Consider the following 26,826-nt stretch of genomic DNA (forward strand, 5'->3'; position numbering starts at 1 on the left):
TTTGACCTTTAGTAGTTTACCTTTTGCAGGTAAAAAATAAGCAGCAAATGTTGAAATAGAATGTTTTATATTTTTTAAGGTAACCCGTTGTATGTGACTTACGCCATGAATATCAGAGCTCAGGATGCACGGAGGATGATAAGTGTTTGTCATATTTTGCAACTTCATTCCCACATCACGTATTTCTGGATAATGAGAGCTTATATGTTTACTATCTGTATACTTTTACCTGCATTTCAGGAAATAGAAAAATTTAATGAAAAAAATCGTTAACTTAGCATAAACAATCTGAGTGTGGGTATGGCTGGGGTTTTTAAACAATATTACCCTGTTGGATATAAAGAAGGCACTCTGAAGGCTATTAGTTCATTGAAAAAATAAGCTTATCTTTTATTTAATTGGTTTAGAAGAAGAAATTTATATTCAATACACTAAGTAGAGTTCGTCTGATTTCCAGAGAAATTGCTGAAAGGATGCCTAGCCCTCGTTCTTTTATTCTCCTCGGTGATGCATACATGAATATTCAAGAGGTAAAGTTTCTGATACTACTGAACTTAGATTTAAAAACAAAACAAAAACCAAAAATTCTTCTTTGTGATTAGTATAACATTCTACTGAAAGGAATTTGGGTTTTTTTCTTCCAGTTTTATTGAGATACAGTTGACATGCAGCACTGTGTAAGTTTAAGGTATAGCATAACAATTTAACTTAAATACATCATGCAATGATTATCACAGTAAGTTCAGTGAATATCCATCATCTTATATAGCTTAAAATTAAAGAAATAGAAAAAAAATATTTTTCCCTTGTAATGAGAACTCTCAGGATTTACTTTCAACAGCTTTCACGTATAATGTACAGCAGTGTTAATTTTCATGTTGTACATTACATCCCTAATACTTATCTTGTAACTGGAAGCTTGTACCTTTTAACCACCTTCATCCAAATCCCCTCCCCTCATTTTAATAACGTTTACTTAATAGTCAAAGATCCAGTCATCACAATAAAAAGGGAGACAACCATTACAATTAAAAAGTTATAGTTATTTTTCAGGGCTTCCCTGGTGGCGCAGCGGTTGAGAGTCCGCCTGCCAATGCCAGGGACACGGATTCGTGCCCCAGTCCGGGAAGATCCCACATGCTGCAGACTGGCTGGGCCCGTGAGCCATGGCCTCTGGGCCTGCGCGTCTGGAGCCTGTGCTCCACGGCGGGAGGCACTGCAACAGTGGGATGCCCGCATAAAAAAAAGTTATAGTTATTTTTCAAATTGAGATCCAGTTATTCAGCACTATCATTTGAAATAGAGATGATACCAGAAGTAAGGTGAGTCACCTTTAAACAAAAGGATGAAAAGAGCTACTGGCTAAGGTGGTGTTTTCTTCAAAGGGAAGCAATCCTCTGACCTCTGGTTCTGGCTTTTATAATGATGCCAGATGAAAAGCTGTCAAGAAGCTGTCTCTTAGTTCTCATATGACTATTTATGAGGATGTGGACCTAAGTAACATGGGTGGGATTATACTAGTGAGTTACACCTGCACTAGTGATTATCAGCTCTCTGAAATTATTAAGGTTTCTGGACTTAGTATGTGCTTTATTAATCTTAGTAAGTATTCCAAATGTAGACCTTAATTATAGAAGTGTTGCCATTTAATGGGAGCCACCTAAGCTGTTATTTTATTGCTTCATTTTTTATCTGCCAACATTAGCCTGAAGAAGCCATAGTAGCATATGAGCAAGCATTAAATCAGAACCCAAAGGATGGAGCATTGGCAAGCAAAATTGGGAAAGCTCTTGTCAAAACTCACAACTACTCAAAGGTAAATACTTTATATTTTGAAATGTATCTGTTTTAACAAATCTGCAAACCCTGCTCTGTGAAAGATCTTCAGCAAGCACTGTTTGTATCTTAATGGTTGGAAACTCCAAATTTGTCTTTACAAACTGGAATTTGTGTTAAAGACTTTCTCAGTGTCTCAGATTCTTCTCTGCTGCATTTTGCAAAGACTTTTTGGACCCTAAAGTTTACTTCAGGTTTCACCTTATAGCAAAATTCTGCCATGAAATAAATTATGATAAACTTGCTGTTGTTACATCTCTTTTATCATATGACAAAGCATAATAGATGTCCTTTCCATTGAACCAGTTTTGGTAAGCCATGTGCTTTGAGGGGTTTTTTTGTTTGTTTTGTAGTAAGGATAATAGATTTTCCTTTAGTTATATTCTTGCCCTATTCCTGGTAACTGTTGAACATATATACAACAGCTAGCAAAGTATTTGCATTCGCTAACGTTTGGAATAAAACTGGAAAAAATTTTAACAAAGTACTTTGCTTTAGTTACTTGTTGTAAGAAATGCTAGTTGTCTTGTGTAATACTGGATTCTGTAAGAAAAATGTCACACTTAATCAATTGTGCAAGTCCATGCATAAGCTGCTTTTAGGTTACTTCCAATTGCTTTAAGTCATAATGTGTGTAGGATCTATGCTTGAATGCCATTCTCATTGCCTTTTTTTCCCCTAACTGAAATGGATTTTGTTTAGGCAATCACTTATTATGAAGCTGCTCTGAAAAATGGACAACAAAATTATCTTTTCTATGACTTGGCTGAGCTCTTATTAAAACTGAAATGGTATGACAAAGCAGAAAAAGTTCTTCAACATGCACTAGCTCATGAACCTGGTATGAAAATCTTTCTTATTTGAAAACGTATACCTAATATATCTGATTCTTTTATTTTTATATTAGTATGTATTTGTATTGTTAGTGTATGTGAGGTTGGTTCTTTCATTTGTCAGAATGTCACTCTACTAAAATAAGATATTTTAAAAATCTTAAAACAGATTTGTGAAACAGTTTGTGTTATAGAAAACTACTTTCCAAAGTGACATAAAATTCCCTTTAGTTTTTTCTTTAATTTTTATTTTGTGTTATAGTTGATTTACAAAGTTATATTAGTTTCAGCTGTACAGCAAAGTGATTCAGTTATACATATATATATGTATACATTCTTTTCCCATATAGGTTATTATAGATTACTGAGTGGTGTTCCCTGTGCTGTACAATAGGTCCTTGTTGATTATCTATTTTATATGTAGTAGTGTGTATTTGTTGGTCCCAAACTCCTAATTTATCCCTCCCTCCCACCTCTCCCCTTTTGTAACCATAAGTTTGTTTTCAAACTCTGTGAGTCTGTTTCTGTTTTGTAAATAAGTTCATTTGTATCATTTTTTTAGATTCCATATATAAGTAATATCATGATATCTGTCTGTCTCTGATTTACTTCACTTTATATGATAATCTCTAGGTCCATTCATGTTGCTGCAAATGGCATTATTTCATTCTTTTTAATGGCTGAGTAATATTCCATTGTATACATGTACCACATCTTCTTTATCCACTCCTCTGTCGATGAACACTTAGGCTGCTTCCATGTCCTGGCTATTGTAAATAGTGCTGCAGTGAACATTGGGGTAGATGTATCTTTTTTGTTTTGTTTTTGTTTTGTTTTGTTTTTTTGTGGTACACGGGCCTCTCACTGCTGTGGCCTCTCCCATTGCAGAGCACAGGCTCCAGACACGCAGGCCCAGCGGCCATGGCTCACGGGCCCAGCCGCTCCACGGCACGTAGGATCTTCCTGGACTGGGGCACGAACCCGTGTCCCCTGCATTGGCAGGCAGACTCTCAACCACTGCACCACCAGGGAAGCCCCATGTATCTTTTTGAATTACTGTTTCCTCTGGATATATGCTTAGGAGTGGGATTGCTGGATCATATGGTAGCTCTATTTTTAGTTTTTTAAGGGACCTCCATACTGTTCTCCATAGTGACTGTACCAATTCACATTACCACCAACAATGTAGGAGGGTTCCCTTTTCTCCATGCCCTCTCCAGCATTTATTGTTTGTAGACTTTTTAATGATGGCCATTCTGACCAGTGTGAGGTGATACCTCACTGTAGTTTTGATTTGCATTTCTCTGATTATTAGCGATCTTTTCGTGTGTTTTTTGCCATCTGTATGTCTTCTTTGGAGAAATGTCTTTTTAGATCTTCTGCCCGTTTTTTGATTGGGTTGTTTATATTTTTGATATTGAGATTCATGAGCTGTTTGTATATTTTGGTGATGAATCCCTTTTCAGTCACTTCATTTGCAAATATTTTCTCCCATTCTGAAGTGGGTTGTCTTTTCATTTTGTTTATGGTTTCCTTTGCTGTGCAAAAGCTTTGAAGTTTAATTAGGTCCCATTTGCTTATTTTTGTTTTTATTTTCATTACTCTAGGAGGTGGATTGAAAAAATCCAGCAATGGATGTTGCTGCAATTTATGTCATAGAGTGTTCTCCCTATGTTTTCCTCTAAGAGTTTTATAGTATCTGGTCTTAGGTTTAGGTCTTCAATCCATTTTGAGTTTGTTTTTGTGTATGGTGTTAGAGAATGTTCTAATTTCATTCTTTTTTATGTAACTGTCTAGTTTTCCCAGCACCACTTATTGAAGAGACTGTCTTTTCTCTATTGTATATCCTTGCCTCCTTTGTCATAGATTAATTGACCAGAGGTCCGTGGGTTTGTTTCTGGGCTTTCTATCCTGTTCCATTGATTTATATTTCTTTTTTTGTGCCAGTACCATTGTGTTTTGATTACTGTAGCTTTGTTGGAAGTTTCCTATAAATTGTAACTACAACCGGTGTTTAAACAAGTAAACATTTTTATAATCGTTTTTTAAAGTTGTTTTTTAAAAAAAATTCAGCATTATTAAAGAGTATAATGTACAAGTCTCCAGTTTCTCCTGTGAATTCTACTTGCCCTGTTCTCAGACCTCCCTAGAGGTAACCATTTTTGTGTTTTAGTGTATATTTTATATATATTTATGTAAATATCTAAGTGTAGTATGCATATTGTTCTTTTCAAAATGCATCATTCTTCCTATTCAGCAATTTTTTTCACATACAATATGTTGCAGATATAGTTTGATGTCAGTACATCCATATTATTCTATCTAATAGACTCACAATATTGTATAACTCCGTAAGCTATTTAACTTTTCCCCAGTTAGTCTTCCAGTCTTTTGATGTTATAAACCATGTTAAAATGAATATCCTGGTCTCCCGGCTACGCGCGGAGCGGGAGGGCTCTTCTCACACAAGCGCTTCCTCGCAGAGGGGTTGGAGCTGCAGCAGACGCAGGCCTGGGCAGCCCCTTCTCTGCCGCCTCCTTCTCTTCCTGAGGGCTCCCCGGTCCTCTTGCCTTCCGACGCTACCCAGATTATATTGGGTTGGCAGTATGAGGATCTCTTTGAGTTTATCCTGCTTGGAGTTCTTTAAGCTTCTTGAATATGTAGATTTACAGCTTTTATAAAATTTGCCGTGTGGATGAAAGGCTCTTGGTGCTCCAGCCAGGAGTCAGGGCTCTGCCTCTGAGGTAGGAGAGCCAACTTCAGGTCACTGGTCAACAAGAGACCTCCCAGCTCCACATAATATTAAACAGCGGAAATCTCCCAGAGACCTCCATCTTAACACCAGCACCCAGCTTCACTCAACGACCAGCAAGCCACAGTGCTGGACAACCTATGCCAAACAACTAGCAAAACAGGAACACAACCCCACCCATTAGCAGAGAGGCTGCCTAAAATCATAATAAGGCCACAGACACCCCAAAACACACCACCAGACGTGAACCTGCCCACTAGAGAGACAAGATCCAGCCTCATCCAGCACAACACAGGCACTAGTCCCCTCCACCAGGAAGCCTACACAACCCACTGAAACAACCTTAGCCACTGGAGACAGACATCAAAAACAACGGGAACTACGAACCTGCAGCCTGCAAAAAGGAGACCCCAAACACAGTAAGATAAGCAAAATGAGAAGACAGAAAAACACACAGCAGATGAAGGAGCAAGATAAAAACCCACCAGACCTAACAAATGAAGAGGAAATAGGCAATCTACCTGAAAAAGAATTCAGAATAATGATAGTAAGGATGATCCGAAATCTTGGAAGTAGAATGGACAAAATGCAAGAAACAGTTAACAAGGACCTACAAGAACTAAAGATGAAACAAGCAACGATGAACAATGCAATAAATGAAATTAAAATCACTCTAGATAGGATCAATAGCAGAATAACTGAGGCAGAAGAACGGATAAGTGACCTGGAAGATAAAGTAGTGGAAATAACTACTGCAGAGCAGAATAAAGAAAAAAGAATGAAAAGAACTGAGGACAGTCTCAGAGACCTCTGGGACAACATGAAACGCACCAACATTCGAATTATAGGGGTTCCAGAAGAAGAAGAAAGAAAGAAAGGGACTGAGAAAATATTTGAAGAGATTATAGTTGAAAACTTCCCTAATATGGGAAAGGAAATAGTTAATCAAGTCCAGGAAGCACAGAGGGTCCCATACAGGATAAATACAAGGAGAAACACGCCAAGACACATATTAATCAAACTGTCAAAAATTAAATACAAAGAAAGCATATTAAAAGCAGCAAGGGAAAAACAACAAATAACACACAAGGGAATCCCCATAAGGTTAACAGCTGATCTCTCAGCAGAAACCCTACAAGCCAGAAGGGAGTGGCAGGACATACTGAAAGTGATGAAGGAGAATAGCCTGAAACCAAGACTACTCTACCCAGCAAGGATCTCATTCACATTTGATGGAGAAATTAAAACCTTTACAGACAAGCAAAAGCTGAGAGAGTTCAGCACCACCAAACCAGCCTTACAACAAATGCTAAAGGAACTTCTCTAGACACGAAACACAAGAGAAGGAAATGACCTATAGTAGCGAACCCAAAACAATATATAAAATGGAAATAGGAACATACATATCAATAATTACCTTAAATGTAAATGGACTAAATGCTCCCACCAAAAGACACAGATTGGCTGAATGGATACAAAAACAAGACCCTTATATATGCTGTCTACAAGAGACCCACTTCAGAACTAGAGACACATACAGACTGAAAGTAAGGGGATGGAAAAAGATATTCCATGCAAATGGAAACCAAAAGAAAGCTGGAGTAGCAATTCTCATATCAGACAAAATAGACTTTAAAATAAGGACTATTAAAAGGGACAAAGAAGGACACTACATAATGATCAAGGGATCGATCCAAGAAGAAGATATAACAATTGTAAATATTTATGCACCCAACATAGGAGCACCTCAATACATAAGGCAAATACTAACAACCATAAAAGGGGAGATCAACAGTAACACATTCATAGTAGGGGACTTTAACACCCCACTTTCACCCATGGACAGATCATCCAAAATGAAAATAAATAAGGAAACACAAGCTTTAAATGATACATTAAACAAGATGGACTTAATTGATATTTATAGGACACTCCATCCAAAAACAACAGAATACACATTTTTCTCAAGTGCTCATGGAACATTCTCCAGGATAGATCATATCTTGGGTCACAAATCAAGCCTTGGTAAATTTAAGAAAACTGAAATTGTATCAAGTATCTTTTCCGACCACAACGCCATGAGACTAGATATCAATTACAGGAAAAGATCTGTAAAAAATACAAACACATGGAGGCTAAACAATACACTACTTAATAATGAAGTGATCACTGAAGAAATCAAAGAGGAAATAAAAAAATACCTAGAAACAAATGACAATGGAGACACAACGACCCAAAACCTATGGGATGCAGCAAAAGCAGTTCTAAGGGGGAAGTTTATAGCAATACAAGCCCACCTTAAGAATCAGGAAACATCTCGAATAAACAGCCTAACCTTGCACCTCAAGCAATTAGAGAAAGAAGAACAAAAAAACCCCAAAGCTAGCAGAAGGAAAGAAATCATAAAAATCAGATCAGAAATAAATGAAAAAGAAATGAAGGAAACAATAGCAAAGATCAATAAAACTAAAAGCTGGTTCTTTGAGAAGATAAACAAAATAGATAAACCACTAGCCAGACTCATCAAGAAAAAAAGGGAGAAGACTCAAATCAATAGAATTAGAAATGAAAAAGGAGAAGTAACAACTGACACTGCAGAAATAAAAAAAATCATGAGAGATTACTACAAGCAACTCTATGCCAATAAAATGGACAATCTGGAAGAAATGGACAAATTCTTAGAAATGCACAACCTGCCAAGACTGAATCAGGAAGAAATAGAAAATATGAACAGACCAATCACAAGCACTGAAATTGAAACTGTGATTAAAAACCTTCCAACAAACAAAAGCCCAGGACCAGATGGCTTCACAGGTGAATTCTATCAAACGTTTAGAGAAGAGCTAACACCTATCCTTCTCAAACTCTTCCAAAATATAGCAGAGGGAGGAACACTCCCAAATTCCTTCTACGAAGCCACCATCACCTTGATACCAAAACCAGACAAGGATGTCACAAAGAAAGAAAACTACAGGCCAATATCACTGATGAACATAGATGCAAAAATCCTCAACAAAATACTAGCAAACAGAATCCAACAGCACATTAAAAGGATCATACACCATGATCAATTGGGGTTTATTCCAGGAATGCAAGGATTCTTCAATATACGCAAATCTATCAATGTGATAAACTATATTAACAAATTGAAGGAGAAAAACCATATGATCATCTCAATAGATGCAGAGAAAGCTTTCGACAAAATTCAACACCCATTTATGATAAAAACCCTCCAGAAAGTAGGCATAGAGGGAACTTTCCTAAACATAATAAAAGCCATATATGACAAGCCCACAGCAAACATCATCCTCAATGGTGAAAAACTGAAAGCATTTCCACTAAGATCAGGAACAAGACAAGGTTGCCCACTCTCACCACTCTTATTCAACATAGTTTTGGAAGTTTTAGCCACAGCAATCAGAGAAGAAAAGGAAATAAAAGGAATCCACATCGGAAAAGAAGAAGTAAAGCTGTCACTGTTTGCAGATGACATGATACTATACATAGAGAATCCTAAAGATGCTACCAGAAAACTACTAGAGCTAATCAATGAATTTGGTAAAGTAGCAGGATACAAAATTAATGCACAGAAATCTCTGGCATTCCTATATACTAATGATGAAAAATCTGAAAGTGAAATCAAGAAAACACTCCCATTTACCATTGCAACAAAAAGAATAAAATATCTAGGAATAAACCTACCTAAGGATACAAAAGACCTGTATGCAGAAAATTATAAGACACTGATGAAAGAAATTAAAGATGATACAAATAGATGGAGAGATATACCATGTTCTTGGATGGGAAGAATCAACATTGTGAAAATGACTCTACTACCCAAAGCAATCTACAGATTCAATGCAATCCCTATCAAACTACCACTGGCATTTTTCACAGAACTAGAACAAAAAATTTCGCAATTTGTATGGAAACACAAAAGACCCCGAATAGCCAAAGCAATCTTGAGAACGAAAAAAGGAGCTGGAGGAATAAGGCTCCCTGACTTCAGACTATATTACAAAGCAACAGTCATCAAGACAGTATGGTACTGGCACAAAAACAGAAAGATAGATCAGTGGAACAGGATAGAAAGCCCAGAGATAAACCCACGCACATATGGACACCTTATCTTTGATAAAGGAGGCAGGAATGTACAGTGGAGAAAGGACAGCCTCTTCAATAAATGGTGCTGGGAAAACTGGACAGGTACATGTAAAAGTATGAGATTAGATCACTCCCTAACACCATACACAAAAATAAGCTCAAAATGGATTAAAGACCTAAATGTAAGGCCAGAAACTATCAAACTCTTAGAAGAAAACATAGGAAGAACACTCTATGACGTAAATCACAGCAAGATCCTTTCTGACCCACCTCCTAGAGTAATGGAAATAAAAACAAAAATAAACAAATGGGACCTAATGAAACTTCAAAGCTTTTGCACAGCAAAGGAAACCATAACCAAGACCAAAAGACAACCCTCAGAATGGGAGAAAACATTTGCAAATGAAGCAACTGACAAAGGATTAATCTCCAAAATTTACAAGCAGCTCATGCAGCTCAATAACAAAAAAACAAACAACCCCATCCAAAAATGGGCAGAAGACCTAAATAGACATTTCTCCAAAGAAGATATACAGAATGCCAACAAACACATGAAAGAATGCTCAACATCATTAATCATTAGAGAAATGCAAATCAAAACTACAATGAGATATCATCTCACACCAGTCAGAATGGCCATCATCAAAAAATCAAGAAACAATAAATGCTGGAGAGGGTGTGGAGAAAAGGGGACACTCTTCCACTGCTGGTGGGAATGTGAATTGGTTCAGCCACTGTGGAGAACAGTATGGAGGTTCCTTAAAAAACTACAAATAGAATTACCATATGACCCAGCAATCCCACTACTTGGCATATACCCTGAGAAAACCAAAATTCAAAGAGAGTCATGTACCAAAATGTTCATTGCAGCTCTATTTACAATAGCCAGGACATGGAAACAACCTAAGCGCCCATCATCGGATGAATGGATAAAGAAGATGTGGCACATATACACAATGGAATATTACTCAGCCTTAAAAAGAAATGAAATTGAGCTATTTGTAATGAGATGGATAGACCTAGAATCTGTCATACAGAGTGAAGTAAGTCAGAAAGAAAAAGACAAATACCGTATGCTAACACATATATATGGAATTTAAGGGAAAAAAAATGTCATGAAAAACCTAGGGGTAAGATAGGAATAAAGACGCAGACCTACTGGAGAACGGACTTAAGGATATGGGGAGGGGGAAGGGTGAGTTTTGACAGGGCGAGAGAGAGTCATGGACATACACACACTAACAAACGTAGTAAGGTAGATAGCTGGGGGGAAGCAGCCGCAAGGCACAGGGATATTAGCTCGGTGCTTTGTGACAGCCTGGAAGGGTGGGATGGGGAGAGTGGGAGGGAGGGAGACGCAAGAGGGAAGACATATGGGAACATATGTATATGTATAGCTGATTCACTTTGTTGTAAAGCAGAAACTAACACACCATTGTAAAGCAATTATACCCCAATAAAGATGTTTAAAAAAAAAAAAAAAAAAATGAATATCCTTGTATCTCATTCTTTGGCATACACTTGCTTATATTTCTTAAGAGCAAGATGCTATGTTAAAGGGTATGTGTACTTAAATTTTAATTGGATACTATCAAATTGCCTTCTTAAAAGTTCATACAAATTTACTTTTTAAAGATCTGTACTTTTAAAATAAAATCTAGTGCTTGTTCATTGGAAAAATTTGAGGATCATAGAAGTGAATGAAAGTTGTGTCACTCTCCCACTCTCCAGAGAAAACCACGTCCTGATCAATCTCCCTGCCCCTATCTCTCACACACTATTACATAACACTTTTTTCTACCAAAAAGTCATATTATATCTATAGGTCTGCAGTATGCATTTTTCATTTAATAGCCTCTCTTCATTTTGGCAGATATAGCACTTTAAAATTTTTTAACATAGGTAGTGTATTTTACTGTTTGTTAGTATCTTAATTTATTTGATGACTCCCCTATTGATAGACATTTAGATAGAAGAAAACATTACTGAGATAGAATCCTTGTTTATATAGCACTATGTACTTCCTAGAATTGAATCTTGCTCCATTGTTTTTTCTTAAAGGTAAAAATGTCCCAACATTATGTAGTATTAATTATAGAGAAAACAAACTTCTAATTTACATTTCTTTGATGATTGATAAGGTTAAGTATTATATCTATAGATCGTATTTTCACTATTTCATTCATATCCTTTGTCTTAATCCTTTACCTATTATTCATTAATCTTTTACCTATTATTCATGTTACAGATATTTTCTCCCAGGCTGTCCTTTCTTTATCAAATTACTTTATCATTTCATTGGTCAAATAGAATATTTAACTATCATATATAATACCTACCAGTCTTTTCTCTTTTTGACTTTTGAATTTCTTGTCATGCTCAGAAAAAGCTTCCCTAATCCTAACATTGAAAAAAGTTTTCTTATATTTTTCTGGGGCTTTTGTAATTTTAATTTGTGTAATGGAGAATTTTAATTTTTATAATGAAGAACTTTAATTCACATACAATTTTTACTATATAGTTTCCCAAAGGGATAGCCAATTATATCTCAGTGTCATTTATTGAAATGCCACCTTTATCATATTATAAGCTTTTTTATACATTTCACTCTGATTCTGGGAATTTTTGTTTTGAGTTCCTTCCTTCTCCCCTCCCATTTTTATTTTTGCCAATACCATGTTTTCTGTGATTTTAAAATATGTTTGGATACATAGATAAGGCAAGCCAACTCTAAATTTTCTAATATGTCTAAAATGGTCTTTTAATTTAGCTTTGAAGTTGATGCTTAAATTCTAATCTGAATGCATTTACTTATTCCATAAAAATACTTGCATGAGTCTTGTCAGACCTTGCTTGAAACACTACAGATGGCCTAAATGTGGATATGCATTTTTTAAAAGGTTGTAGAGGAGGAGAGATTCAAGTAGTATGTTTTACTTATATGGGCATAAGTATATTACATTTATGCAGTATAAATACTTTCATTTAATAATTTGCTGAGCACATCCAATGGTGTACTTAGATGCCTTCATGTGCATTTCATTATATGTTATTAATGCTCACATTAGTTTTTGAGACAAATAAAATTATCTACATTTTTAAATTAGCATCTAATACTCAATTTTCTTGAGTTATCCAGGTTCACCTAGCTGATATAGTAGCACCAGGGTTCTAAGAAACATCTTAAACTTAGCATATTTGAAAGTGAATTCCTTATCTGCCTCCCCCATCTGTTCTATGTGCAGCCTTCTCTATCTCAATAACTCCAGCCTTCTTTGTAGTTTTGAAGAACCAAAATCCTTGCCTTCACCCTTGCCCATAGGAAATCCTCTTGGTTCTGCCTTCTAGATACTTTCAGAATTCTCCTGTGTCTCATTATTTCCACTACTGTCACCCTGTCCTAGCTACATCGTCTCTTAGGTGGATGAAAGCAGTAGCCTACACCTGGTCTCTCTGTTACCCAATCCTCAACCCCACAGCTGGACACAGCCTTTCCCAACCCAGCAGCACTATTGGACCTTTTAAACAACCAAAGTTTGATCACACCTGCTCAAGCTCCCCCATGTCTCCCATTTCTCTGAGTTAACCAAAGTCTTACAGTGGCTTACATGGCCTTCACACATGCATGCTGTTGCTCCTCTGACCTCTCCTTCCAGCCTGCTCTCACCATTGTCACGGCTCCCTTGTTCCTTGTACCACCTTAGAGCTTTTCTTACCTGTAAAATAGCAATAACAAAACCTGCTTCTCAGGTTGAGATTTTAAATAAATAATGATGTATTCAAACAGAATATGGCTCAGGCCATGCTGTCGATAAATGGTAGAAGAAACATCTTTTTGTTAATTATCTAGGGTTCTTTTATTACTCTTAGATTACAAAATAATAATACCAAATACTTAAATAGCACTTGACATGTACAAGACTTTAATTGCTTTGCATATATTAGCTTATTTAATAATTTACTAACTTTTTAAATTTTACAGTAATCTTATGAGATAGGTAGTTATTTCTCCTATTTTACAGATGGAAAGGGAGGCACAGAATAGATAACTACCTTGTTTGACTAGGCCCTTGTTAACTAGAAAGTGATAAAGCCTAGATTTGAAACCAGACAGGTTGGCATCAAAGTCAGTGTTTATTATGTATATATGTATGTATATATATGTATACTTTATTAAGTTCTGTTATTTAAAAATAAATAGCAGTTATCTTCTTAATTGCATATACTAACTACCCCATCTTGTTTTTAAATGACTTCAATAAACAGAGGTGCTTATACACTTAAGAATGGAAATTGAGGACTTTCCTAGCGGTGCAGTGGTTAAGAATCCACCTGCCAATGCTGGGAACACAGGTTCGATCTCTGATCTGGGAAGATCCCACATGCTGAGGAGCAACTAAGCTCATGCGCCACAACTACTGAGCCCGTGTACCCTAGAGCCCATGCACCGCAACTACTGAGCCCCACACGCCGCAACTACTGAGGCCTGTGCACTCTAGAGCCCACACGCCTAGAGCCCGTGCTCCTCAACAAGAGAAGCCACTGCAATGAGGAACCCATGCACCGCAACAAAGAGCAGCCCCTGCTCACCACAACTAGAGAAAGCCCGTGCGCAGCAACAAAGACAGATAAACAAATAAACTAATTAATTAATTAAATCTTTAAAAAAAAAAAAAAGAATGGAAATTGAAACTCTTCTCTGTGTTGTTGTATTGTTACCTCTTGTATGTCTAAGAAAAGCCTCCAGTTCTTTAACTTTTCTTCCAGCCAGTTTTTATCCTAAATCTTTTTTTTTTCCAATTTGGCCATTCTTCAGTTAATTTACTGAACCTTTTTAAACTTTATTCACTATTTTTCAAAGTCAAGTATAAAAACTTACAGAAAAATGTAAAGATTTATTTAAAATGAATTATTATTTTTTCCCATTATATTTTATTCTTTCATAGTAAATGAACTGTCAGCTCTCACAGAGGATGGACGTTCTCAAGTTCTTCTAGCAAAAGTTTATAGTAAAGTGGACAGACCTGGTGATGCAGTTGCTTCATTACAACAGGTAAACAAATGCCTTTGTTTGTAAGGGGTTAAGGGTGGGTGATGGTCTCAGAAGGAAATGTGCCACACGTAAAAGGAAGACAATCTTTTGGCCCAACTGTCATAGAAAATAAGTCAAATAGAAATAATGATTGAATGCCAGTGGATTGTACTGTTTAAATGTATTGTTGCTAATTATTAACAATTAGGGAAGGTTGATATTTTTAATCCTGTTTTATAGCTGAGGGAGCTCGGTTTAATAACTTGTGTGAAGAGTCACATGACTAGTGTCATAGGCAGGAGTTGAACTCATTTTTTTCTTCCACTTATTTATATCTTCTTTAATTTCCTTTAATGTTTTGTGGTTTTCAATGTAGAGGTTTTGTACTCATTTCCTTAGATGTATTCCTAAGTGGCTGATGTGTTTTGATGATTTTTCAATTTCTAGTTAGCTAACAGTTTTGTCTCATACACTCTGCATCTATCAAAATGGTCATGTGACTTTTCTCCAATTTTTTTTCCTGTTTATTAAATTGATTGATTTTTGAATGTTAAACCATCCTTACAGTACTGAAATAAATGTCACTGTTGTGATTTTTCAAAAGACATTGCTGGAATTTAAAGATAGTTCCTAATATTTTGTTCAAGGTTTGTGCATATATTATGTTCATTAGAAAGGTTGGTCTCTAAGACACGCTATTTCTTTAATGTTTGGAACAATTCAGTATTAGCACCTTTGAGACCTTGAGGTTTCTTTGACAAGATTTTTATTAATAGATTCAATATCTCTAGATTTCAACACACAAAATGTGTGTGTTTCAGGCGATGTCCAATAATATTTTTTTGTTCAAATTGTGAATGAATGGAGCTCACACTGTTAGATTTCTGTGAACCCCATGTAAGCTTATGATTTCATTAAGATATGTAATCTTCAGCAATGTAATATCTTACCCTTAATTGTTGGTATGCTTTATCCCTGTTTTCTGAATTATGTGATAAAGGAATGGCACTTAACCTGAGGTTAGCTACCATTAGCTAAAAGGAAAGTGTAATTTTCATAAATTTAGACTTTCAAAACATTTTAGAAGTGAATTTGGCATATTTCATTCCATTATGAATAGCATTAGTCTCAGTGACTGGTTGCATGAGCTTCTGTGTTCTATGAGCAGACACATTGAATAACACTAAAAGACAAACTGTGGTTAGACAATGCCAACAAACCAAAATCAAATTCATTTTAAGTTTATATGTTATAGCACAGGGATTTTTCACCTTTCATAAAATTTGAAGAGCTATAACGTTCTTTTCAGCTATAATATTCTTTGCATTCTGATCTCTGAAAAAGTAAATCTTTTTGAGGTACAATACAAACAATTTGAATTTGAATATAGAATTACAATACAATTCAAATAGTGTAATCAAAGTGTTTGATATTTTAAATTCATTTATTCAGCAGCCATTTATTGAGCTTAATTCTCCACATTATGGAACTTGGGAGTTGCATCATAATATTTTTGCATAGTTGCTAAACATGAAATATGTTTCAGACTTCCAAAATAACTCCACATTTCTTCATCCCTCTCTGTCATCTTTTAGCCTTATCTATTATTATCTTTTAGCCCAGACTCCTCCTGACTGATCCCCATCCTCTTATTGAACAATAGAAGTGAAAATCATGGGATCCATCTTCACATGGATCACCATGATAGGAGCTTGAAATTTTTGTTGAATGGCTGAAAGGAAATCATAGATTATTTTAATTAATTGCAGGAACAGTTAAAGGAAAAATCACTTTAGTGTAGGCATTATCTTTTCTGTGAAAATAAAATCTAAACTAGAAATAAAAAACCTATGTGCCATAAAACACTAACAATTTTAGGACATTATAACTTGATATAGTTTTAGTTAATATGTACAGATTATACTTGTGTTTGCTTCCTTCACTTAACATTCATTTGTATGGATTTTTCCAGTATAGCTCCATCTTCATCATATAAAAAGTAATGTGATATTCTGATTTTATTGGCATATTTTGCTTTGATGTGGTCTTCGGTAAGATACAATAAGGCTATTGAAATAAAAAGGGAAAATTAAGAATTCTTTGAAATAAGATGTTTATATATATACTTTCTTCTACCCAAGGGTTTGATGGAATTTAGAAGAATATTATAATAAAGGAAAGGGGAAGGAAAAGTAATGGTGTTGACAGATCAGGGTTAATATGCTTATTGTAAAAGACCATGAAATTTATTTCTGATAAAAGCAAGGAAAAGTATAGGGAATGGTATCAATTCTTCAAGAAAATTTTATTCTATGTGAAAATGTTTTTTAATGATTATACTTAGAGAAATTGAGCATTGTTTTATGATATCTTTAATAAAAAATGAAAAAAACTTTTGCTCAAGATCCACCCCCTCCCAACCCCCCAATTATTTATAAGAAAATTGCAAGGTATCACAAAGCCTAACTTATAAAGGTTTTTCTCTAGGAAGTTAAGCTCATGAGGTCCACCTATTTGACATTTAGAGATTTAGTTGATGCAGAGATAAAACTCACACTGTCTAGAGAAAGAAGTGCATATCTTTTAACCTAGTGCAACCATATAATTTATCATTCAAGCCAGAATACTTTTGAAAAAGAAAGAAGAATTAATAATTAAGCTGGCACAACAGGTATAAAAGGGTACTGCCCCATTTAGACCAGTTGTTTCAGAGTTCTTTGTGAGTGTGGGTGTGTGTGCACATATGCAAAACCGTGCACACTGGTACATGCATAATATAAAACATCAAATACACAAACGTGCACATACCTCTATACTTATAAACACACATTAATATAACCAAAATTAAAATTTCATGAAACAGTGTTAACCTTTACCACATGCTATATATATAGTATTTTTTAATCCTTTCTCTTTCATTTCCAAAAGAATGCTTATCATGATACCCTAAAATATTATGACCTGTGGTTCCCCAAAATAATCAGCTTTAGACCATCTTCATCAAATACCAGTTGTCAACCAACGTTTTGACAGGAGTCCCCAGAAGGGCTTGTTGTGTGTAGCATAATGTATGGCAGATGGTGGGCATTTATTGTTCATTAAATGAATGCATGAATGCATGAGTGAATGATTAGCTCAAAGTTAAAGTTTATTGTAAAGGCCTAACGCCTAGGAGTTCTCTGTCACTTGTTAAAGGAAGGTCTCGATGTTTCAGAAACCAGACTTGTGGGCGGGAAGGCTGATACTCCTCCAATTTAGCAAATTACTCTACCTCCTTAGGAGTGTCTGTGCATAGTGTGGGACCAGGTATATACACCATCAATTGGTTAGGCATTTCCTTATCATCAGACATTTGGGTTGCTTCCAGATTTGTTTTTGTTTTGTTGTTGTTGTTTTGTTTTTACAACAGGCCATTTTTTTAAATAACAAATAACATGTTTCCTTTTTTCCTTCTAAGTGATGTCCTTAATACCTTCCCAAGAATGAAACAGCTAAGTTCAATAGTGTGTTAATTTTAGGGAGTTAGTATGTTTTACGAGGGTGCTCCCCAGAAAGACGGGACTGATTTATATGCCATTGACAATACGTGGATGTACTTACTCCCTGAAACATGCCAGTATTTGATTCAATAACTTTTAGATACTATTTTATTAATTTAATAAACATTTACAGTTTTCATTTTTTTAATTACAACATGTAGACATCTTTTCTAAATATTTGTTTCATGGTTGCATTTCCTCTTAGTGAGTTTCCTGTGCATATTCTTATAACAGTGGGAAAAGATTCAGTACTTTTATAGCACTTCAGTTGCAAAGATAAGTGCATACTGGCTTATTTGCAAACAAGTACCTTTTAAAAACCTCAGTTAAGACATTTTCTTTGGATCAGGCTTTGTTAGATTGAGGGCCATTAATGCTTAAATCTGTAAAATTATGCTACATGTGAGTTACTGAGAATTGTTTAATTTCTTTTTAAAATTCCTTTTTATCCTTATATTTTTCTAGGCTCGAGAATTACAAGCTCGGGTACTAAAACGTGTTCAGATGGAACAGCCAGATGCAGTTCCTGCACAGAAACATTTAGCAGCTGAAATTTGTGCAGAGATTGCAAAACATTCTGTTGCTCAGCGAGACTATGAAAAAGCAATTAAATTTTATAGAGAGGCTCTTGTTCATTGTGAAACAGATAATAAGGTCAGTACTTTTATCAAATTTTAAGCACCTTATATTCCAGATGTCATCTAATTTCCCCAAATGTAAACTTCTTAACAGCTTATTTATAAAGATTTGAAAAGAAATGTAATAAAAATGCAAGTTAAAATATTAATATTGGTTTCAGAAATACTTCAAAGTACATGATGCCCTAATAATGTTAGTCTAAAATTATTATGAAGTGATATAAAGTAAATCTGTAAGCTCTTTTTATATTCATCTGTGTTTTAATAATTACTTTAAAACAATTCTCAAATTCAAATAAATATCTGAATCTAGAGGATTCGATTCAGTTTACTAAACAGCTATTGTATTTTCATTGCTGTTTGGTGCTGGATATACAGAAGCAACTAGATTGAATCTCTTAACTTCAAATGGCACAGCGTGAGAATAAATGTAAAGATAATAGTATAGAAAATTTATACACATGGCCAGTTTAATTTTTTTGAAAATTTTATTTTATTTTAATTATATTGGAGTGTATAGTTGATTTACAATGTTGTATTAGTTTCAGGTATACAGCAAAGTGATTCAGTTATACATATACATATATTCATTCTTTATCAGATTCTTTTCTCATGTAGGTTATCACAGAATGTTGAGTAGAGTTCCCTGTGCTATGCTATGTAGGTCCTGGTTGGTACTTGTTGGTTACCTGTCTTGTGTATAGTAGTGTGTGTATGTTAATCCCAAACTCCTGATTTATCCCTCCCCCACCACGTTTCCCCTTTGGTAACCATAAGTTTGTTTTCAATATCTGTGAGTCTATTTCTGTTTTGTAAATAAGTTCATTTGTTTCATTTTTTAAAAACTTAGAGTCCACATGTGAGTGATATGATATGATATTTGTTTTTCTCTTTCTGACTTACTTCACTTAGTATGATAATCTCTAGGTCCATCCATGCTGCTGCAAATGGGATTATTTCATTATTTTAATAGCTGAGTAGTACTCCATTGTGTATATGTACCACATCTTCTTTATCCATTCCTCTGTCGATGGACATTTAGGTTGCTTCCATGTCTTGGCTATTGTAAACAGTGCTGCAGTGAACAGTGAGATGCATGTATCATTTCGAATTATGGTTTTCTCTGGATATACACCCAGGAATGTGATTGCTGGATCATACAATAGTTCTATTTTTAGTTTTTTTCTAAGGAAACTCCACACTGTTCTCCATAGTGGTTGTACCAATTTACATTCCCACAAACAGTGTAGGAGGGTTCCCCTTTCTCCACACCCTTTCCAGCATCTGTTTCTGTTTGTAGACTTTTTGATGATGGCCATTCTGACCAGTTTGAGGTGATAACTCATTGTGGTTTTGATTTGCGTTTCTCTAATGATTAGTGATGTTGAGCATCTTCTCATGTGCTTTTTTGGCCGTCTGTATGTCTTTGGAGAAATGTCTAGATCTTTTGCCCATTTTTTGGTTCGGTTGTTTGCTTTTTTAACGTTGAGCTTCATGAGCTGTTTGTAAATTTTGGAGGTTAATCCCTTGTCATTTGCATTGTTTGCAAATATTTTCTCCCATTCTGTGGGTTGTCTTTTTGTTTATGGTTTCCTTTGCTGTGCAGACACTTTTAAGTTTAATTCGGTCCCATCTGTTTTTGGTTTTTTTTTTCCATTACTCTAGGAGGTGGATCCAAAAAGATATTGCTGCAATCTATGTCAGAGAATGTTCTGCCTATGTTTTCCTCTAAGAGTTTTATAGTGTCTGGGCTTACATGTAGGTCTTTGATCCATTTTGAGTTTATTTTTGTGTATGGTGTTAGAGAATGTTGTAATTTCATTCATTTACATGTAGCTGTCCAGTTTTCCCAGCACAATTTATTGAAGAGACTGTCTTTTCTCCATTGCATAGTCTTGACTCCTTTGTTGTAGATTAATTGACCATAGGGGCGTGGGTTTATTTCTGGGCATTCTATCCTGTTCCATGGATCTATATTTCCGTTTTTGGGCCAGTAACATACTGTTTTGATGACTGTAGATTTATAGAATAGTCTGAAGTCAGGGAGCCTGATTCCTCCAGCTCCGTTTTTCTTTCTGAAGATTGCTTTGGCTATTTGGGGTCTTTTGTGTCTCTGTACAAATTAAAAATTTTTTGTTCTAGGTCTGTGAAAAATGCCATTGGTAATCTGCTAGGGATTGCAGTGAATCTGTCGATTGCCTTGGGGAGTATAGTCATTGTGACAGTGTTGATTCTTCCAATCCAAGAACATGTTATATCTTTCCATCTGTTTGTGTCATCATTGATTTCTTTCATTGGTGTCTTATAGTTTTCAGAATTACAGGTCTTTTGCCTCCTTAGGTAGGTTTATTTCTAGGTATTTTATTCTTTTTGATCTGATGGTAAATGGGATTGTTTCTTTAATTTCTCTTTCTGATCTTTCATTGTTAGTGTGTAGGAATGCAAGAGATTTCTGTGTATTAAATTTTGTATCCTGCAACTTTACTGATTTCATTGACGGGCTCTAGTAGTTTTCTGGTAGCATCTTAAGGATTTTCTATGTATAGTATCATCATGTCATCTGGAAACAGTGACAGTTTTACTCCTTCTTTGCCAATTTGGATTCCTTTTATTTCTTTTTCTTCTCTGATTGCCAGGGCTAGGACTTCCAAAACTATGTTGAGTAAGAGTGGCAAGAGGGGACATCCTTGTCTTGTTCCTGATCTTAGAGGAAATGCTTTCAGCTTTTCACCATTGAGTATGATGTTAGCTGTAGGTTTGTCATATATGGTCTATATTATGTTGAGGTATGTTCCCTCTATTCCTACTTTCTATAGAGTTTTTATCATAAATCGGTGTTGAATTTTGTCAAAAGCTTTTTCTGCATCTGTTGAGATGATGATATGGTTTTTATTCAGTTTGTTGATATGGTATATCACACTGATTGATCTGCAGATACTGAAGAATCCTTACATCCCTGGGATAAATCCCACTTGATCATGGTGTATGATCCTTTTAATGTATTGTTGGATTTGGTTTGCCAGTATTTTGTTGAGTGTTTTTGCGTCTGTATTCATCAGTAATATTGGCCTGTAGTTTTCTTTTCTTCTGGTATCTCTGTCTGGTTTTGGTATCAGGATGATGGTGGCCTCATAAAATGAGTTTGGGGGAGTATTCCTTCCTCTGCAGTATTTTGGAATACTTTCAGAAGGATAGGTATTAACTCTTCTCTAAATGTTTGGTAGAATTTACCTGTGAAGTCATCTGGTGTTGCAGTTTTGTTTGTTGGAAGTTTTTTTTTATCACAATTTCAGTACTTGTGATTGGTCTGTTCATATTTGCAATTTCTTCCTGATTCAGTATGGGGAGATTGTATCTTTCTAAGAATTTGTCATTTCTTCCAGATTGTCCATTTTGTTGGCATATAGTTGCTTGTAGTGTCTCTTACGATCCTTTGTATTTCTGTGGTGTCCGTTGTAACTTCTCCGTTTTCATTTCTAATTTTATTGATTTTTGCCCTCTCCCTTTTTTTCTTGAAGAGTCTGGCTATAGGTTTATCAATTTTGTTTATGTTTTCAGAGAACTAGCTTTTAGTCTCATTGATCTTTTCTATTTTTTTTAGTCTCTTTCATTTATTTCTGCTCTGATCTTTATGACTTCTTTCCGTCTACTAACTTTGGGTTTTCTTTGTTTTTCTTTCTCTAGTTGCTTTAGGTGTAAGGTTAGGTTGTTGATTTGAGAGTTGTCTTATTTCCTGAGGTAGGATTGTATTTCTGTAAACTTCTCTTAGAACTGCTTTCTCTGCATCCCATATGTTTTGGATCATGATGTTTTCATTGTCATTTGTCTCTAGGTAATTTTTGATTTCCTCTTTGATTTCTTCAGTGATCCACTGGTTGTCATGGCCAGTTTTATAAACTAAAATGTTATTACTCTCAGATCTTGATAGATGATCAACATTTTAAAACAATACGCTAGTAAATGGCTAAATATTTAAATAAGTGATGTAGAACATGAGACAACCGTGTTCTAGAATTTAAAGTTTAAGGTTAGACGTTTTGAAATAATACAACTCTTTCAGATGTAAGGCAAAGATAATATTTATTAAGTCATAACCAAATAGGTACCTTGTTCAGTGGTGACTGAAGTAACTGGAATCATAGTTGTACATCTGGAGCATATCTGCTTCAAGCGTTTTATTTTACAAATGAGGAAACAGGTTTAGAGAGGTAAAGGGCCCCATCATGGAGAAGCTTGGACTAGAATCGTAGCTCCTAATTTAAGACCAGTGTTCTTTTCACAATGCTTTGTGTCTCTGTACTTTTCAAGTGAGGCACAGCCTGTTTTTCCTTTTTTTTTTTTTTTTTTTCCAGTATAAGTGAAACTAGAGATGAGCAAACCTATAGTTTTCCTGCTTATCATGCTTGGCCTTTTTATTGCAATAACTTTTGGTCAAATAAAGTTTCATCTGTGCCTACACATTTTCTTGTTTCACTTTTTATTCCAAACATTTTCTGACTAATCTTGCCCTTCTTCTCTGTAGATAATGCTGGAGCTGGCACGATTATACCTGGCACAAGATGACCCTGACGCCTGCCTGCGGCACTGTGCTCTGCTTCTCCAGAGTGACCAGGACAATGAAGCTGCCACCATGGTTAGTCCAGGAGCCTTCACTGCTATAAAGGCAGTTGTGTTTTATATTTATTCCATGGGGCAGTTTCAAATTTTAACTGATAAAAGTAATAGTAGATGAGATGCCTGGCTCATGTTGGCTTTTGGAAGAAATAACACTTTTAACATTATTAGTATATTTTACCAATAAACACCAAGACTCTCTTTATTTTATGAGAATGGTGAACTTAGGTCAGGTTTTTGCTTGCCTTTTTTGGGCCTAGTTAATTTTTCCTTATGCTTGGTCAGGAGGAGTTCATGTGGTAAAGCTCTAATTTGCTAAAGACTAACTGTTACCAGTTTGAGTTACAGAAAAAATTCTTCATGTATCATTTTAAGGTGTGTGTTTATTAAATAGAGTTTTGCTTTTCTTTCTCATTTTTACCTGGGTTGAGGTTTTTGGTAGCTTTTCAAACAGCTACATAGATGACAGTTTGTGAGGTTCATTTAATAATTTTACAAATGAGTCAGTGTAACTGAGAAGAAATATAAGACCTCCCCCTTTTAAAGCACTTGCTCATTTTAAATTCCTTTGAAATACTTAAGGTTTCAGAATGTTCTGCGTTTTCTTTTAAAATCTTCTCGTTATTTTAGCCAAGTGAGACAGAGAGTGTGCAGTTCCCTTCAAGTTTCTGTTTTTAGAATAACTACTTGAAACATATTTTATGCTAAAAATACAGTTTTTGCAAACAGAAATGTTTCACATCCTTGATTATCTTCTGTTATACTGATCTCAGTGCTAATCTGCTTAAGGTGTACTTGAACTTGACTTTTAAATGGCTCCGTTTTATAAAACTTTGCCCTCCTCATGTTTCTCATATGTGTTTTCATAGCAACCAATCTTGATAGGAATACTATGCTTTGTAAAATATATGGCAATATTTTTAGAACCAACGTTTACCTTTATAGATGATGGCAGATCTCATGTTCAGAAAACAGGACTACGAACAAGCCGTGTTTCATTTACAACAGCTTTTAGAACGAAAACCAGGTAAATATCCACTGATTATACCTTGTAATGCGATCAACTCCCTTTCTCTTCTTTTTGGTATGCTGCTTATTCCACACCTGCCCTTGAGCAGCTGAAATGGTTATAAGAAAAATGACTGGTCATTAAAGTGACTGGTCTCACTTTAAATCATGACCAGAGACCCCAGATGGGCCCTCAGATTCTGCCTGGCAATCCTACTGTACTTGTCTAATGAATTCACTCACTCCATCCCCCTTTTATACTTTCTCCTCTCCACAAACCTCTGACACCCTTTCCCCTCTTCTTGTCCTCAGCTAGAAACCTTGCCTCCTACCTCATTGAGAAAACGTGAGCACCTGGAAGAGAACGTCTCCCTCTTCCTGTCCCCAGGTCGGCCTGCTCCCCAGGTCTGCCACCCCACCTGCAACAGCTGCTCCCTGTGGGCACTGGATCCCTCCCCTCCCCTCCTGAAGGGCTTTACTTCTGCTGTTCTGTCTCTCCTGTACCATCATCTTCTTCCCAGTCAGCATATAAATATGCTGTGACACCTGCCCACTTAAAAGACATTAGTAAATAAAACCCAGCTCTTAAGTCTCCAGTTACTCTCCCCTTCCAATTACAGCTCCATTTTCCACTGTAGCAAATTTCCTCTGAAGGATTTCTGTCTGCTGTCTTCACTGTCTCCTCCACTCCTGCACTCCAGGGAGGCTGCTTCTGCAGGGTGGCCAGTGCCCTCCGTGCTGCCAGACCCAGGTCTGATTCTCAGTTCTCTGCTTTCTGGGCCTGACAGTGTACTTAGCACAGCTTACCTCCTCCTTCATGAAAGATGTCCTTGACTTGTCTTCCGGGATGCTGGGCTTACCTGGTGTTTTCCCAGCTGACCGCTCTGTTTCACTCTTCTTTGTTAGATCTGTCTTCTCTTTATGACCTTTAAATGTCAGAGTGTTCTAGACACCATTTCTCAAACGTTTTCCCCTTTAATACCTTCACTGCTCTAGGTGACTTCATCCAGGCCCCCAGCTTTACGTCCAGTGTCCAGTCCCGACTCATCTACACCACTGCCTATTTGCATTCCCACTCAGCTGCCTAGGAGGCTGTCCAGCTTAACCTGTCCAAAACACAATACTGGATCTTTTCCTTCCCTCCAGATCTACTCCTTCTCTTTTTCTCATTTCAGTAAATGGCATTACCATTTATCCATTTACTCCAGTCCCAAACCTTCTAGTTACCTTTGTCTCATCTTTCTTCTCATATACCACGTCCAGTCTGTCAGCAAATTCCTGTTAGCTCTACCTTCAAAATATGTCTAGAATCCCATCACTTTTACCACCTCTACTGCTGCCACCCTGGTCATTTCTCACACAGATTACTGCAGTATTCTCACAACTCACCCCTGTTTCTATGCCTTGCCTCCAAATAGTTTAGAAATGCTTTCAGCTGAAAGTAGTGGTTATCCTCCCCCCCATACTCTAGTGGCCTAAATAATTATGGCTTTTATTTTTCTCTTATGTTAAAGAAATTTAAAAGTAGATTGTGCTGGGAATGGCCCAGAGATTCCACGGTATCATCAGGAAGTCTGAGTCCTTCTGTCTTTTTCTTCTACCATCATTAGCCAAACTTCCATTTTAAGTATCACGTCCAAGATGACTGCTGTAGCTCTAGGCATTGATGTTCCTGGATGGGGAAGGTGGAGGTGGGCCAAAGGGCATACCTCCTCAGTGAGTCATCTTTTCTTTCTTTAAAAAAAAAAAAAAAAAAAAAACCTTTCTAGAAGCACCTCTGTAGCTGCAAAACAGAGTGGGAAATGTCATCTTCTAGCTGAACACAGTGCCACGTAGAATAAAATCAGAACTCTGATAGTGAAAAAGGAAGGGATAGTAGATATTAGGTAAGCAACAGCCCAGGCAGGTTAGTTCCTTGAGACGCTCCAGTTGCTGTTCCCTCTTCCTGGAGTATGTCCTGCTTTATTCCACTCAGAACTTTGCTCTCATGCTGCCTCTTCCTGAGGGTGCCCTTCCCCAGCCATCCTATGTCAATAACACCTCATTGCCCTCCATCCTCTTATCCTGTTCTCAGTCCTTTGTTTTATATTGCATTTGTAAAAGAAAGCAAAACAAATAATAGATCATAAGCATCAAGTGGCCAGGACCTGGGTCTTCACTGCTATGAAGATGCAGAACAGTATCTGGCTGAGTATAAATATTGGATGAATAGAAGAGTGGGAGGAGAAAAGGAAAAAAGGGAGATGGGAGAAAGGGGGAAGGGAAGGGAATATATGTTACTTATGTGTCAAAGTACTGGCTGAGAAGAGTTTGTGATCTCAGAGGAAGTCCTCAAGCTGTCGTTCAGTTCTTCCAACCCCTGTGCCTTGTCTCGGGATGATGCCATGGGCAGTCAGAGCTGCCTGGGTGGGGCAGCGTGCACACAGAGGTGGGCATGCCTCAAGGAGGGCAGCTCAGAGAACCAGATACA

The 26,826-nt window shown here is 36.3% G+C and overlaps 1 protein-coding gene across 2 annotated transcripts in view; it reads left to right on the plus strand.

Moving 5' to 3' along the window:
• TTC21B (tetratricopeptide repeat domain 21B) overlaps nucleotides 1-26,826 on the plus strand; it is a 91,917-nt gene that overhangs the window by 34,588 nt on the left and 30,503 nt on the right. For both annotated transcript variants that reach the window (XM_032637929.1, XM_032637930.1), the window contains exons 16-22: nucleotides 458-530; nucleotides 1,706-1,816; nucleotides 2,539-2,677; nucleotides 14,472-14,578; nucleotides 18,562-18,750; nucleotides 23,257-23,367; nucleotides 24,294-24,375. In XM_032637929.1, coding sequence (XP_032493820.1) covers nucleotides 458-530; nucleotides 1,706-1,816; nucleotides 2,539-2,677; nucleotides 14,472-14,578; nucleotides 18,562-18,750; nucleotides 23,257-23,367; nucleotides 24,294-24,375 — 812 coding nt within the window. The remainder of the gene's footprint in view (nucleotides 1-457; nucleotides 531-1,705; nucleotides 1,817-2,538; nucleotides 2,678-14,471; nucleotides 14,579-18,561; nucleotides 18,751-23,256; nucleotides 23,368-24,293; nucleotides 24,376-26,826) is intronic.

The sequence above is a fragment of the Phocoena sinus genome, chromosome 7, assembly GCF_008692025.1.
Source record: "Phocoena sinus isolate mPhoSin1 chromosome 7, mPhoSin1.pri, whole genome shotgun sequence".
Classification (NCBI taxonomy): Eukaryota; Metazoa; Chordata; class Mammalia; order Artiodactyla; family Phocoenidae; genus Phocoena; species Phocoena sinus.